General features: G+C 43.7%; 1 protein-coding gene across 1 annotated transcript in view; it reads right to left on the bottom strand.

Annotated features, from left to right (window-relative positions):
- The window catches only part of LOC144823825 (uromodulin-like), a 114,528-nt gene that overhangs the window by 79,167 nt on the left and 18,351 nt on the right, over positions 1-17,010 (bottom strand). The window contains exons 4-5 of the mRNA XM_078682686.1: positions 7,994-8,089; positions 559-779 (exon numbers count right to left, since the gene is read on the bottom strand). Of these exons, the coding sequence (XP_078538812.1) occupies positions 559-779; positions 7,994-8,089 (317 nt within the window). The remainder of the gene's footprint in view (positions 1-558; positions 780-7,993; positions 8,090-17,010) is intronic.

The following is a 17,010-nucleotide window of genomic DNA, read 5'->3' as shown; positions in this document are numbered from 1 at the left end:
CAGGACAGTGACTTGACACAGGGACATTAACAGTCACAAGGACATTGGCTGGAGGACGAGGCAGTGTGTTTAGCACTTTTCAAGAAATATTTAAATATTATCAATGTCAGAAACCGTGTATGGAAATGCTGTGTTTTTAAAAAGCAACTCTTTCCTACTGATAGAAATAACAAGTTGTAAAGGTAGAATTTAACAAAATACTTAAAAAATGTAAGTGTTCTATAAAATTGAAGCCTGGACACACAATAGATATTTGGGGTGAGGAACCACACCCCTGTGTCTAGCCCTGTTACCCCTTTTATGCTGCAATTCTTGCCTGGGAGCGTCTCCCTCAGTGCATCTACGCATGACTATGAGCATGACGTCTGGTAATAAATACACATCGTCCCTACAGTCTCCAATATGGACCGATAGTGGTAAATGCACCACATCCTACAGTCTAACACATAAACCAGTCATCGTGAATGCAGAGCAATCCACAGGCCCACAAGAGGAACTGCGAAGACAGTCAGCAGAAGGCTTTTGTGATTGATGACTATAGGTAACATAGTTACTCACCACAACTTCATTCCCGCAGAATCCAGTGACTGGCAGGATCTGTTCGGACCACATACGGATTCCATTCAGGACCTGGTTGTAACTGTTCATGCAATCAACAGTGGGGGTTCTGACGTGCATGCCCGCTGGGTTGTACCGGAGCTTCTCCAACAAGCACTTAGGGACCGTGATGGTTATCAACGCCTCATCACACATGAACATCGGAACAACATCCGTAACCTCTGCAAGAAAAAGATAACCAGATAAATCGTTAAGCCCAGTGAGGTGTAAAGTCAGTAGAGATGTCTAAGGACAAGCTTAATCTTAATTGAGCGCCATAAGTGTCCCACTCTCCAAGGCAAGGGTTTCAGCGCCTTGAGACCCTCACGGGCGAGTAGTGCGCTTTACAAACCCCTGATTGATTGATTGATTGATTGAGGGTTTCTCATCTGACCAGAGTGTTGCTGGTGTATTGGATTGCCTGTATTTGGAGAGAGTTTTTTCAGAGCATGTGTAGCTCGCAGTAGTGCAGCAGGCGCAGTAGCACATATGCCTGGTGGTGTGGTGGACCACTGCACCCATGTTATGGCTGTCTTTTTGTACCCAAGCAAACTCTAGGGACTATTTTAAATTGTTGCATTAGGGCCATGCACCCTTTCTACACCACTTTTTTTTACAGACAGAAGGGAAGCTTCATTAGCTCCTTGTACCTCTTTCTCAACACAGTCGTTATCACTGGGATGTAAACCATCTCCCTCATAAGGACAGGACAACCAAAATACCCTATCTTCCTTTGCTTCTCTTTTTTAACTCCTCTCACAGCAGGAGGTACAAGAGAGTTACAGCAGCCCTGTCATTCTTGCTTTGTTTTCTCTCTTTTGGAAAAGACATGTGCCTGGTGCTGCAGCTCCTATCCACGTATAATAAGTTAAAGTCTTACTATGGGTGTAGCTTAGTTAGTGAGATTAGGGTCTGTGAACATCAGATCTCCCAACTACGAAAGCAGTGGGCCATCTGGTGAATTGGTATAGACTGTTCCCATGAGGAGCAGGGTCAATATTGATTTGCATTAGGTGGGTTTTTGGGGCTGATTTAGAGTTTGGCTGACAAGGTACTCTGTAGCAATGGTGAGGGAGTACTCATACTATTAAACTGAAGGGCCACTCCCCCAATTTTGAGTTGGGGTGATGCAAATTATATACAGACAGTGTGAAATATACTCTGCCAATGTAAAACTTCCTTTGACTGCACAATGGAATAAAAGAGCCACCAGAGGTAAGCCCAACCATCATTCAGGCCCTCAGTCTTATTGGCACAGTGAGCAAAAAACAAAGAGTTTTAATGCTGCGCCAAATGATTGTCAGTGCCTAGACTATTTGCAAGCATTTTTCCAATCATCTTTTGAGTGTTTTTTATTTCAAATAGCATTCCTGGAAACCTGAGGCTGATGCAGCTTTCCAAGCATAACCCTGCCAATATTTGTGAATTTCAAAAAGTAGTACATTTACATCCATTCAAGGAGTACCTATTTGGGTGCAGATTCACTACTTTTCTTTATTAAACTGGTCACTGTATATATGTAAGTTCCTGGTTCAAAAATGACTAAGTTAAAACTTCTTCTAAAATCATAAAAACTAAAAACAACAACACAGACATGGCAGTCCCAAAGCAGGGCCTCCTGACCCTACTACAAAGCTAAGAAACTATTTATGTGATGGTGTCACGTCCTAAACACACTCCATTAAGCAACTCCTAAGACTTACCATATTTTCTTTTCTTCCTTTTTCTTGAGGGGATTCTGACGTTCAGTATTCATCAACCAGTCTTGGAGGGTATTGTTGGATCTAGCCCTTTTTGCAGGTTTATTTTTGTGCCGTTTTTGTTGCCTTTAGGACTCAAGGCACTTTACCAGTGCTAATCAGTTCTAAAGTGCGTATGCTCTCTGTCTAAATTGTATTGGTGATTGGTTTATCCATAATTGGCATATTTGGCATATTTGATTTACTGGTAAATCCCTAGTATAGTACACAACATGTGTGCCTAGGACATGTAAATCAAATGCTACTAGTGGGCTTACCACACTGATTGTGCAACCCACACGAAGTGCCCTGTAAACATGTCCCAGGCCTGCCATTGCAATGTCTGTAAGTGCAATTTTAAACTGCCTTGTCAACCTGGAAAGTGCACCCACTTGCCACGTCCTAACCTTACCCTTTACTACAAATAAGGGGCCCCTAAGGTAGGCCCAAGATACCCCATTGGCAGGGTGCTGTGTTTGTGAAAGGTAAGATATGTACTGGCGTGTTTTGAATTTCATAATAGTGAAATACTGCCCTTTTCATTTTTCATCATGGTGAGGAATAGCTCTGCTATAGGCTATCATTGAAGCTTCATTGAAACAACATAGAAGTGCAATTCTCAATTGGGAACAGCTAGAGATTTGGTGTTTTTTTAATTGTGTGGTTGAAAATGCCAATGTTAGAAAGTCAAAGGTACTAGCAATAGCTTGTGTGCACTCAAATTAAACTTGTTCACAAAATATACCCAATATTCAATGATATTCTAACTTGGTGTGCACTCCCTGAAGTGGTTCCACCCTGCCACCAATTCAAAATGAACGTATAAACTAGAGCAAAATGTTCTAGACAGGATGTGCACTACCTGGTACACTCCTACACAAGTGTATATTAACAATTCATCAAAACTTGTTAGACACTTTTCACAGAGGAAAAACAGTAATGTTTATTGATTAAAAACATATCCATAAGCCATGAGTATTCAAAACGAATAAACCATAAACCGAATCGTCTTGTTGATGTGCTTCTTTTTATTTGCATGTGTGATGTAAATCCAAATCAAGAATGAGTTTCAACAGTCCGTTTAATCAGATCATAAACAATGAGGTGGGGCTTGTTCCTTAATCCCAATGCATTTCGGGTGTAACCAACACCCGTTTTTAGGGGATATCTACAGACAACTATATCACATATATATTACAAAAATAAATAAACATTGCTGTCTAATTGAAACATAAACTAACATTAAGCGATGGACCTATATTATCCAGGGAGGTTCAGAGATGCACCGTGAAGTAAACTCAAAGTTAGCAAGTTAATAGAGGGCCACCAGATTACTGTGAGTATGGCGATACTCGAACATCAAAGCACACAAAAAGTAAAAGTACCAAACGTGCCAATTCACCCTGTTGATTCAGTGCAAGAAGGACACTGTGCCGTCAAACATGTTGGATGAGTATATCTACCTAATTGGAATCCAATGAGGGACTGTAACCAGACCTGAAGCTGGTCAATCGTAATATACCAAGAAAGACCTTTAGGACCAAAAGAATACAGCCACAATGATGACCTTACAGAAGATTTCCGGCTTTTTGGAGCTTTTCTATACTTTTGCATGTACATACCTCTACTTTTGCTCACTTTTTCTGGGATTGTCAAACATAGGTGAAGGCTATCTTCTGTGTGAATGTAATGGTTGAGTAAGGAAATCTTTCTTTTTAATGTATGTCCTTATGAAATCAGTTTATTCTTGATTGTCCATGACAGTTATCAGTTTATTGTTCCATACTCTTGTCATGGATGCGTACACACTGGTTCCAGTCTAATCAAATTGATGACATTTAAATTAAAAGGATTCAATTGTAAAATGAATTTACCTTCGTTCTTAATGTTTTGGGATATGTACAATACATCTTTATATTTTTTGATTGCAGATACCTTGGTTCATAGAAAGGAAGAGTTCATATTTGTTTAGGTCCTGAGGAAGGTGGTTGCTACATACTATAACCCACCGAAACGCGCGTCGACCTGGCGTGGAACCCTACTAAAACACTTTGTGGTTTCCATCATAGTGGAGTTTCCCTCTACCTAACGGCTTACCTTGCTATGTATAAGAGTTGGGTGCTAGTGGATGGTATGGAAGTGTATCAATTGGTGTGAGTGTTGTATGTTAGGAATATTGATGTTGTGTAACCAGGGTATCATTTGTTCTTTTTTGCTTTTGTGGTTGTTTCGAATAACCAAAAACACGTTTCTTTGTTGTTATTTAAAAAGTATTGTGGACATCTCTATGTACTGTACAGAATAGTGATCATTTAAAAAAAAAACTTTTTATAAAGATGTTCTATACGTTGTATTCATGAAATGATAAAAAGAGTTGAATAACTTTAAAAAAAATGAAAAAAATGAAATATGGAATAAAACAAATAAAAAATTTAAAAATAGAATCACTTAAAGTGTAATTGTTGTGCTTTGAAGGTCTTTGAAAAAAAATAAAAAAATTATGAACCATGTTTCAATTTGTAAAGTATATAGGCTATGAGGGAATATATTAGTATTGTGGTTTTTTTCTTCCCCTCTTTTCCCTAGCCCTAAGTATCTTGAGAGGGGGTCCCCGTTTTCATGTTACTAGATGAAGACAAACTCAGATGACTGAACGGGTTCTTTACTTGTCACGTGTTATTTTCTTCAGTGCCCTTGTTTGGGAAACTGTCAGAACAATGCGAGCAGATCCACGCGTTTTCTGACAACGCAAGCACTAACACGCTTGCCTTAACCACGCATGTGCCTTAACCCAACATATGCATGGTCAAGACAGTGCGTGGTCTAGCGGCTGCTGGGTGGAAGCAGTAAGAAGAAGGATCGGGTGAGGATGAGGTGAGGTAGGTGGGGGCCGGTTTTGGGGGTGGAGCGTAGCTTGTTGAGGTAGTTTTAAGGGCTGGGGCCGAGGTAATTTTCAGGGTTTGGGGAGAAGGGAGGTTTTTAGGACTTGAGGAGAGGGGGTTAGTTTTCAGGAGGGAAGGGGGTCGTTTTAGTACTTAGGGCGGGGGCAGGGGGCAGGGGGGTAAGACTTACCTGATAAGTCTTAACCACGGATATGTCTTTGCCATACATGCCTTAACAACAATTATTTTGCTGTAAAGACATGTGTGGTAAAGGCATATGCGTGGTTGAGACTTGCATGGTTAAGACCGCGTGGAACCGGCATGCATGGTAAACAAGTGTGTAGTTTCATCCCACAAACCCCTTGTTCTTGTTGTTTACTATCTCCTCATATCTAAAGTGTGCTAAGGGACAAGGGGTGAGGTGAAAGCATTTTGATGACTGATGGATAAACTTAATTACACCGAGTACTATTCTTCCTTGTCACAGTCTTGCAAGCCATTCCCCCCTCCATAGGAGTTTACAAGCATGAGACAATGCAGTGGAGGTTTAACCATCTAATACCTCCTTCTGGGGAGGACTTAAAAAAGTGGATGATAGAACTTTTAGGTGTTCTAGCATTAAGAAGTGGATGGTTTACATCTCAAAGATAAGGATTGGAAGGAGGAAAAGTAGGACTTGGCATAACCAGTAAATTATCCGGACATTGTGTATAAAATGTGAGACACAGTTAGTATGCAAGTAATCTTAGTGTGTTTTGGGGTCTGATAAAAGAGAAGGCATTGGTGTAGGAGTATGAGATGTTTGCTAGAGGTGGTGATGATGACAAAAGTAATTTGTTGGCTCAGTATTAGATCTTGCGGTGGCCAGATTCCGAGGCTGATGGCTTAGGCTTAGGCAAGGAGTGCCTGCCATAGATGACTGGGCTGTGGCAAAGACACCAGGTAACATGCATGGGAAGGCAACAACACTCAAAAGGTAGAAACAATAGGCCATTGAATGTATTCTACCCTGGTCACGCAAACCCATGGCATTTACTTTGGCCGTTAGAGAGAAATCATTTCTCAGGCTCGGATCTGGCTTAGTGTTCTCTAAGAATTTCTTTGCCTGCCCACGTCTTGTATGTATCTGGGCAACTATCATGACACTTGTGCCTGTCCATTTCGATACTGCAACGAAATGGTATGTGTAACTGTTAACAATCTCCTTGTTTAATGGCGCATGTAATATTCGAAAAACCGGGTGTGGGAATTGATAAATTGCGGAAAAAACAATATTTATCTCTTTGTAATCTCCCTGTCTTCTGGCATGGCTATCTTAAGAGGCGTACGAGTTTTTCCATTTTAGTTTATGATCTGTGTTTTCCAAAGCAGCGTGTGTGCTTCATGGATAGAAAATAACAGACCTGTGAAGAAAGGTAACTACCCGCACGTGCTAATAAATTCCACAGTACACACCGCAGGCCACTTTGACGTCCAAGCATAGACAAATGGACGCAAAGAACATTGCGATGCTACGGAAACTTTACTACTTTTATGTGGGAAACTCATTATTTAGGAATTCGCATCTTTCTGTTGTAAAGCCCGTTGGATGTACGCAGCATTGAGAAACATCTCTAATATTTGGGAAGCCAGAGAGAGCAAAAATTATCGGCCAATAAGTGCGAGGGGAAGCGGTCCCTGCTTCTAGAAGCACCCAAACGCACAACATGCTTTACTGTGGAGGAAGGTGTCTAAATGATGAGAAAGAGATACTAAGAAAATAATACAACAATTCTGATGCCCCAGGGGGCATCAGCGGTTAGCCCCAATAAAGTAAGTATCACCCCTTGATTGGTTCATCCCTCTGCCAGAGCAGTGGTGGTGTTAATGTTTTTAAAAGTTGTGCTGGTGAAGCAATACTTTCCAAGTAAATGTTGTTTGAGCTCTTAAATAGGCGAGCCTCAACTAGTCCACCCTGTCAGCAGTTTTTGCCCCTGTAAATGTAGATTTTTACGGACGTGGGACATCGACTCAAACATTGCAGATTTTCTGTCTGCTCTATTTAGAGAGCATAGCGCCTCAAACACTCTAAATTGGGGTGGGGACATCTGCTCGTTTTTTGGCATGAGGCCTGATCCCCAAGAACTGCCCAACACACCCTCGGCCTTGGCAAACACCAGAAAGCACTCCCCCTTGTCTAACTGAAGGTTCCATCATATCTGGTGCAAAGCCACGTTAAACCCCGCAAAGCCTTGTCGCACAGGTGGCAGCTTCATTGAAACTGATGCCAAGCGGCGCCGCTGCACAAATCTATTACCCAGGACTTAAGGTACAACTCCTAGCAGCCAAACTCAGCCCTGTGTACAGCTTGCGCTCCATGGCAGTGGTCCTGAACTTGTGACTTTGTACCAGTCCATCCTGACCTTATACCCAGAGTTTTGCACTTCCTGCTTGTGCAGCTATTTTTACCTAAAATATTGCAATTCAATATCTTCAGTTCTGCTTATTGGATTTTTGTTGTCTGGTATTTATTTACATATACAGTACTTTTCTAAACCAGTTTGGGATTGTTCCTATGTTATGTTTTCACTGTATTACTGTTTGTGCTCTGGACAAATATTTAACAGATTGCCTTTAACTTAAGCCTGACTGCTTTAGTGACTTTATTGGTTCACCCTGACAGGGACTGTGGTTGTTTCCTGAGTGGAGCTTCCACACCCCTCAAACAATAACCTAATTTATTACACCCTTTCTTTACTTTTTATTGGAACATGATGGGTAAGAGTCTAGACTTACGTGCTCCTTGGTGCAAGGTTGAATTGCAGATGCACACTCCCTCTGGCAGTTTACAGGCTTCATCAGCCATACAGGCAGGGTAACAGGTAGGCTCAACTGGTGAGAGAGAATAAATGTGCATTAAGGAAGTGTAAATTACATACACATAAACATGCACAAACACAAACCATTGTGTGCTGAAGCACCCACAAACCTACATACACACAAAGTCATGCACGCCCATATGCACAAAGGTAAGCGCCTTATAGCCCACTCATTGTTCTGGGGGACTCCATGCGCCCTATACCCCTTTATTTGGCGCTGCTATCTCACTATTCACCTCTATCACTAGGGAACATAACACCCCTGGATAATTTACTCTGAACACCTCCACCTCATCAGTGCAGCCCTTAGCCTGGACTATTTCATTCCAATGCCCAACAAATCACCACCCAGTGGCTGTGCAAAGATTGTCACTAATACTCAAAGAGTGTAAACAGGCACTCCTTGGTATAATGCAACATCAACCCGAAAAAACACCCAGGTAGTACAGGCTCTGATAGAGGAGGGGGGAATGGGAAAGGGGTCTGAAGGTTTTTCCTTCTGTCAGGGATGGGATTCAAGGAATGCTGATTGTTCCCTTGCAAAGGACCATAAGATGTGGGAAGGAACTATGAATGGCACCAGTAAAGGATAATACATGCAATAAGGGAAGATAGCAAATCGGCTCGTCACTCTCACTGCTGAGCACTGTCTCAAAAATATTAAGGACGCATGCATGATTTGTTCTTGCCTGGAGGTGACTCTGTGGTCAACTTTATAGATTAAATGGATAGTTTATGACTTACTGAAACTTATCCAAACAGTGGATCTCATTTGCGGATGTGTCAACGGTTTAGAGAGGGCAAGGTGTAACATTAGGTGGGGCTCTTGCCTCCCACAAGTACAACAGGACGTTTTTGGCCTGTTAGGTATACAGTTTAATAAATATTTTTTGTCAATAAGGCAATGTCAATGGTTTGTTCTGTGACTGAAATTTTGAGTGCTCTTCAAGTTAATGATCACGGAGAGGGATAGTTATAAACTGATAAAGATTCTACAGTTTTAAGGTATTTAATTCATATGTGTATTGGATCTCTTCCCATGGGCAATATAAGATTTTATAGACAAGTATGGAAGAAGTTTAGGGAAGCATGGCATGTCAGCAATGAGTGTATAAAGAAAGACAGGATCAGTGAATGGCTTTCCTATGTTCAATCATAATGGAGTTCATTGATAAAGGTCTACCCATTTCTACAGTATCCGGAAATCTTGAAGGTTTGGCATTTTCTGAAAAATATTTTTGGGACTATCAGAAAAGAGCAAAGTGAAAGTGAAAAAGAGAGGATGCAACAACGCCCATGTGCTCATTTCGTAAGAAGGTGTGCCTGTCGATAAACAATGTTTGACTCCAATTGAGCATCAAACAAGGCTAGATTTATCTGTTTAAATGTTGTACCTGTGCAGATCTGATTTCATGATGTAGTTCAACAACTTCAGGGTGAGTTTGAAATGCCCAGGCATTTGAAATGCCTGTACATTACTTACAGATTCAACATGACGTTGGGACACATGTAGCTTTAAAAGTAGTGCTTTCAGAAGTCACATTACTAAAGAGTGGATTGCACTCAAGGTTCACTGATCAGCACCACCCCCTGTAATCATACATTACCCATCTGGCTAATGTCATATGTGCACACAACATCAACATCCTCTCCTATGCAGGCAACACACAACTCATACTGTCCCTCTTGGACAAGACCCCCAACACAAAAAACATGCTCACCACCTGCATGAGCGAAGCCGATAACTGGAGGAAAGTCAACTGTCTCAAGCTCAACACCGTCAAGACAAAAGTAGTGATATTCATCAAGAACACCTAACTATTGGACTCCAACTGGTGTCTGGATGCTCAGAATAATTAGTGATAGCAGAATGGACATGACTGCACAAGTCAGTGCTGTCACTGTGTCCTGCTTCCACACCCTGAAGATGCTGAGGAAGACCTTTGAGTGGCATTCATGCCCCAGTCACCAGCAAGTTGGACTATGGTTACAGTCTCTATACCAGGATCACCAAGCAACTCACTAAAAGACTGCAAACCATCCATAACTCAGTGGCCAAACTCATCCTCATCCTCCTGCACAGAACTAACATCACTCTACATCTCAGGGAACTACACTGGCTCCCGATACGCAAACGCATTCAATTCAAAGTCCTCACACACACATTGAAGGCACTACTCAACTCAAGCCCCATTTACCTTAGCAGCTGGATTTCTTCCACCAATCACCCAGACATCTCCACGGCATAGGACTGCTACTCACACACATTCCAGTCATACACAGAACCAGTTCAGGAGGATCAGGAGCATTTTCGTACATCCCTCCTAAAGCATGGGACAACTTCGCACTACACATCAGAGCCTCCTAATCTCTTCTTGAATTCCAGAAAAAGCTGAAGACCTGGCTTTCCAATTAATCAGCCTACCACAGGCATGGCAAGGCACACACACCTACTCAGCTTCAGGGTACCCTTGCAGGTGGTGGTGCACTTTGCGATTATATGTAATATAACATACGAAACTGAAGAGTTGCCTGACATGGTCAGATCAAGGACATACAATGCTTGATAATTATTCTACTGTATCACTTGATACATTAAAAAGAAAACAAGATATTAGGGATGCTGGAGGATGACAAGAGGGTGAAAGGCCCGGTGTTCCGAAAACAAGAGGCTATCAGAACAGGTGTTAGACATGGCCCTTCTTAGATGATTTCCCTAAAACATTTACTTTTTTTTCCTCCTCGCTTTTGCTGATTCTCTTTTCGTGGCCTTAGGACTTTGGGCACTTTCCCCACTGTAATACAGTGGAAAAGTGCACCCGCCTTTCTTACACATGCTAGGATGTAGTGCTCACCTGATTGGTTTAGGCACTGTACCTTTGAGAACCCTATTAAGAGGTATTCCATATGGTAAACATAGTTTACCCCAAAGCCCGAACCCTGCATGCCATTACAACGCAATTGTCACAACGACAATGTTGTTACAACGCATGCCATTACTCTGCAAGTTGAAAATTGACTTGCTCTAGGGGTCAGAAGTTGTTGGATTTAAAATCCAACACCTTCCCTACTGTTGCACAGACTAGAGTTGGAATAGTAAATTATTCTATTCTAACATCCAGCGCCCCCCCACCCCCTCAAGAGCAAGTTGTTGTTCCAACTTGCAGAGTAATGGCATGCATTGTTTCAACGCAGTAGTTGTAATGACCGCATTGTAATGGCATGCGTAAAAAAAGAATGCGGGAAAATGAGGCATATTCACGCCACATACCCAGGGCCGTATCATTGATTGTGACAGCCGCAAGAATAGCTGTTCAAACTTGTCTCATGCCTGCCATTACAGTCTGTGTGTACTAATGTGCACTTATGCTAAACAATTAGCTACAGCTGAGTGGGCCATTCACTACCACTGGAATACCCCGAGGGTAAGCACTGAAGGGTGAGACAAGTGGTAGGGGAAAGGCAGGGCAGGTACACAGGTGTGCTCCTTGCCCAGGTAGTGAATAATCCTCATGTCGGCTTTCCCTATCTAGGAGTTCTGCTCTTCCCATGGGTCAACATGGGATAATTGCTGAATGACTTGTAAACTACAGTTTTAGCTTACAGCAGGGAGTAGTCTCATGGTGGTTTCAAACATGTCTCAAGCCTGCCATTGCATGCCCGGTTTTGAGCATTTGCAGTTATGCTCAGGTTGGCCTATCTAAGTCATTGGCCAATGCTGAGGGTGCCTTTCACTAACACTAGGGCACTCCTAGGGGTAGCCATGGGGGGGGGGGGAGGTGGAGCAAGTGATAGGTGGAATGCAGGGCAGGTACATGTGTGTTCCAGGCCCAGGTAGTGAAGAACACCCATTTGTGTTTTCACTACCTATGAGCTTTTTTCTCCCCATAGTTTAGCATGGGTGATTGGCTGAGATTACTTTAAGTTGCTGTGGTGGATACAGTGGAGGAGCCTCATGTTGCTTACCATTATTGGAGTCACAATTACAAATACTCCCTTGTGGTAAAGGTGGATTTGTCATTGATAGCTTAGCAGTCCCACTTCTAGAGTGGGTATTTCTCTGCACTAAACTCTTTGTGTGCCTCTTAGTTTGACTCCAGTCCACACTGTAGAATGGGGGGGGGAGGACATCTGATTATGCCCCAAAGACAGCTATAAACATTGGGCATGCAACTGGAATGACAGACCTCTGCCATTTGAGGACCTGGCTGAATAGATTGGGGGGAGAGATTAAAATCTGCATTCTAATGTTTCAAGACAGACAGGATGGAAATTTGGGAAAATATCTGTAGTTCAAAGGGGAATCCTCTGAACCACCCCCAACTTCAAAGGCACACTGCAGTATATCTACTGGTGCCATACTTCAGCAGGGCAGAGATAGCTTGTGTGGATGTGGGATGAGGCATTCTGGTCTGTGTGGTGCACACTGCCAGAGGAGGAAACTGCCATTTGAAGGGACAGTGCAGTGAATGGTGGCTGGCCTGGGACAACTGCATGCTGCTGTGTGGCGTGCTGAGTGTGATCTTCAAGGGCTTGTTGGCTTGCCCATTGTTCTTTGTGGAGGTATCTGGAAAATCAAAGACCTCCCATGAGGGACGTACTCCATCTACTTTTTTTACCTGAAGAGCGGTACCCTCTCAAGCGCCTACTCAGTTTGCTTGATCCTGAATGCAGTGGTGCGGCGTGAGCATGGAACTAAGCATTGTGCCTCGAGACCGGATTGCCTTGTGCAGAGCTCCCAAACTATGCCCCCATCTAAGGCATGTGGCCACTGCATCATGGGGCCTTGGAACACAGCATCTCATTGGTAATGAGTTGATTCACCAGTTGCAGGGCTCAGTGTGGCCCTCGTTGTCCACCATGCTGCATCACCCTCGTGCAACATGCCAACTGCATGCTCATTGAGTGTGGTATCCGATTCACGGGTTGAGACTCTTGGAGAGCAACCGCATCCGTAGTAGGGCCTCATTCTACCTCCTGCTGTACTACTAAACTTGGGACTGTCTGTGTGGGACCAAATTGTGTGGTGCCAAATGCAAAAACAACAATTGATGGACAGAATGCAGAACAATGTCATACATTCACCCCAGTACAGAGATCTGGGGCTAAATCCATCATTTTTTGCTCATCATACCATTCCAGTTTCAACCCAGCCATATGAAAATCAGTCTTGACCCTGTGCCCAATGGGAACAGTCCAGCCTGAACTGCCAGGCCAGGTCCTTCCTGGACTAGAACCAAGCATCCCAGGACTTGTTTCGGTCTTTCAGCCCTCATCAGGCAGGGTAGCTTGACTCCAGTGCCAAGGAGAGCAGGGGACCCACATCTGGGCATACCCATCCCACAAGGGGTGACAAATGCAAAAACAGCAATTGATGGACAGAATGCAGAACAATGTCATCCATTCACCCCAGTACAGAGATCTGGGCCTAAATCCATCGTTGTTCTGCTCACCATGCCATTCCAGTTTGGACTCAGCCATATGCAAATCAGTGTTGACCCAGCGCCCAATGGGAATAGTCCAGCCCGAACTGCCAGGCTAGGTCCTCCCTGGACTGGAAACAAGCATCCTAGGACCGGTTTTGGGATTTCAGCCCTCATCAGGCAGGATAGCTTAACTCCAGTGGAATGTAGCACATCATAGCACACCAGACATTGTATTGTATTCCAGGGAGGTACGTTGAAAACAACCTTTGGTTCATTGTGACCAGATTGACTGGTGTGACCCATTTCATCATGCACCAGACATTGTGCCTCATTTCCAGGGAGGTACACACAACTCTACTCAAGTCTCACTGTGACAGGATTGTCTGGTGTGACTCGGATCAATGTGCACCAGAGATTTTGTATCACTTCCCATGGTATGCAGGGATAGCTGCAAACCCCCCATTCACCTAGTGTTCCAGCTTGCCCTCAATATAACAAATCAACTGTCCTCTCCTCACCCGGCCCGACAATTTCATGTTGCCAGGTAGTATTGCCTGGATTTGACCTGGGTTGTGGGAGAAAGTGAATGGGCTGAGGAACACTTCAGAGAACAAACCGAAATGGGTTGAGAGATTGTGTGACTTCCCTGTGCTTCTCAGAACAGGGCTGGTGCTGGAATGAGAATTGAGGGACCTCTTGATTTAACTAGGACATCCTCTAGCAATTTCTGCTCTGCTTACAGTGGGAGAACTTCCCCAGTGGTGGCCAACCCACGCATTTATCGACTTTTGTCTGTTTACCCTGGTAGTTACTCTATCCTTGCCCCCTGGGGCCCCAGACTAAGTGTAGCTCTGGTCCTAAACATGTGAGGTCTTCTGCAGTGCATTGCAGGGGCAGGAGTTATAGTTATTTCAGTCAACTATAACAGCTGAATTTCACTGATTTTGTATTAGTGAAACTTGGGCCTAACTATAAGGTCCCTGAAAGCTTTATTTTTTTCAGTCAATTTCTAAGGTTTTAAAATGCTTAATCCTAACTATAACGTCCCTGTAACCGTTGTTTTCTTGAGTGAATTTCTATGTTTTTTTTTAAGTAGTACACGCTTTTGCAGAGTGGTGGTGAAAGGGGGTGGGACCTCTGACCAGCTCTCAGGTATCCCATTGTGTAGGACTTACAGGAGGTACCAGGTGGATTTTTTTTATCCCAAGGTCCCTCAGCATCAAAGAGGACTTAATTCTCCAACCAGTAGGGCACCAGGAGGCATTTTCAGAGTGGTGGGGAAAGGGGGTGTGGCCTCCAAATTGCTCTGAGCTATTCAGCTGTGTGGGACTTACTGGAGGCAGCAGGAGTGATTGCTCTCCTCCAAGGACCCTCAGCAGCTAAGTGGACTTCATCCCCGAGCTAATAGATGTCCTTGGGGTCCAACAACTCCTCCTGTTATCACCAGTAAGTCTCACACAGAGTAACTTGCTGAGAGGTCTTCGGAGGCCTCGCCTCCTTTCTCCACCATTTTGCAAACGTCCCTCCTGGCTCACTACTGGTTGGGGAGAGAAGTCCCCTTGGCTGCTGAGGGTCCTTGGGGGCCAACAAGCCGTCCTATTACCTCCAGTAAGTCCCACATAAGAAGATTGCCCAGAGGTCTTCAGGGGCCATGCCGTCTTTTTCCACCACTCTCAACCAGTAGTGCGCCTACTGGCGTCCTACTGATTGGGGGATGAAGTCTGCTTTACTCCTGAGGGTCCTTGGGGGCCAACTACCCCTACTGTTTCTTCCAGTAACTCCTACACAGCTCAATTGCTAAGTGGTTGTCAGAGGCCACGCCCCTTTCGTCACCACTCTGCAAACACAGCTCCTGGCGCACTACTGGTTGAAGGAAGAAGTCCACTTTAGTCCTGAGGCCCGAACGAGTATGTGGAATTCATTCCCCAACCAGCAGTGTGCCAGGAGGCACTACTGCAGAGTGGTTCAGAAAGGAGAGGGTGACTCTGGCATCGTTCCTGTAGAGGGGGTCTTGTGGTCCCCCTTTCCTCGGCCGATATTGGCAATAGGGGCCCCATCTCTAGGGGCCAGGTATTTTAAGAATGGGGAGTGGGGCTGCATGGTCCCTCCTCCCTGGGCCGATTACTGCTTCCTGGACCTCATCCCCTGGGGCCGATGTTTTCTTTTTAAAAAAAATAAATATATATTTTATATTTTTAATTTGTTAATAAAGGAAGGGTTCATGTTGCCCCCTTCCCGGGCCCATATTGGTCCCGAGGACCCCATACCCGGAGCTTGGCCATAATACTGGGTGCCTGGTTCCACGGGGGGAACACAGAATCTCAAGTTGGGGACCACTGGGGGAGTCTGGCTCTCAGCGACCTACGGGAGCTGGCATTGATTTAGCTTTTTTGCGTGATGCAGTACCAGAGGGACCACAAAGCCATTGCTTGGGGGTCAAGGCATTCCTACCCTGTCCCATTTTCTATATTTTCACATTTTTGCATGGGGACTCTGTGAAGCCGAGTCCCAGAATGATTGCCAGCACTTCCTAGCTGAAGTGTTGGCAGCCAATCAGAGTTGTGCATTTCCCTGCATGAGCTCATCTTTTTTCATGAAGGCTCCGAACCAGAGATATCATTAACTTGATCTTCTTAAATTTCTAAAAAAAATTCTGAACGGATTAACAAAAACATTAATCTGCGTAGCAACATCTACCTTTCTGCCAAATTTGCTGTAATTCTGTTCAGCGGCTTAGGCTGAAGGTCTGACTACACATCCCATGGAAATTAAAATGGGGAAACAAACTTTTTTTTTGCCCCCTTTTTCACGGCCTCAGCTTATTGGCTCACTGTGAAACTTCCCATGCACAGGGCTTACTATGATACTTTTTTTGAAAATTTCATGAAGATTTGTCAACCGGCACAAAAGATATAGGTGCGTCAAAACACGCTTTTCCTATGGAAACTAGGTCCTACCTATAACTACTTACTGGCTAACACCAACATATTTTTTATATATGTGTGTGTATATATATATATTACAGAGTGGTGGTAGCCACGTAACCACTCTGTGTTATAGTTAGGGTTACCAGAGATAGGAATTCTTTGAATTGGTAAGGGGGGTCCCAAAACAGGTTTTAGCCCACATACATTTTACATAGACCTTTTGTATTGGACGGAGCATCAAAACAGCTGAACACATTTACATAAAATTTGACTGGATTAGACATTGTGGTATACAGAGGATCCTTTTGGGTACTAGTGATAAGTTGGGTAAGTATTATTTAAGTTATAAGGCATTTGAACTTAGTAATATCTGTTGTCACTGAATTTTTGCAACACTTTGTGGTATTTCGCAGTATTTTACAGAAGTACTGCAGTACATAGCAATAACAAGTCATAGGGGATTGGCTAATGTCTACCTTTTAACAAGCTAAAGCAATCACGCTGTTTTTAGGTAAATTTTGACAGTGGTGCATTATGCCTTCAGATCTAGGTAAGTAGTCGTTTTGGTATTTTTCCCCACT

Source organism: Lissotriton helveticus, chromosome 3_1 (genome assembly GCF_964261635.1).
Source record: "Lissotriton helveticus chromosome 3_1, aLisHel1.1, whole genome shotgun sequence".
Classification (NCBI taxonomy): Eukaryota; Metazoa; Chordata; class Amphibia; order Caudata; family Salamandridae; genus Lissotriton; species Lissotriton helveticus.
The sequence above is the reverse complement of the archived record's forward strand: the minus strand, read 5'-3'. Positions and strand labels throughout refer to the sequence as shown.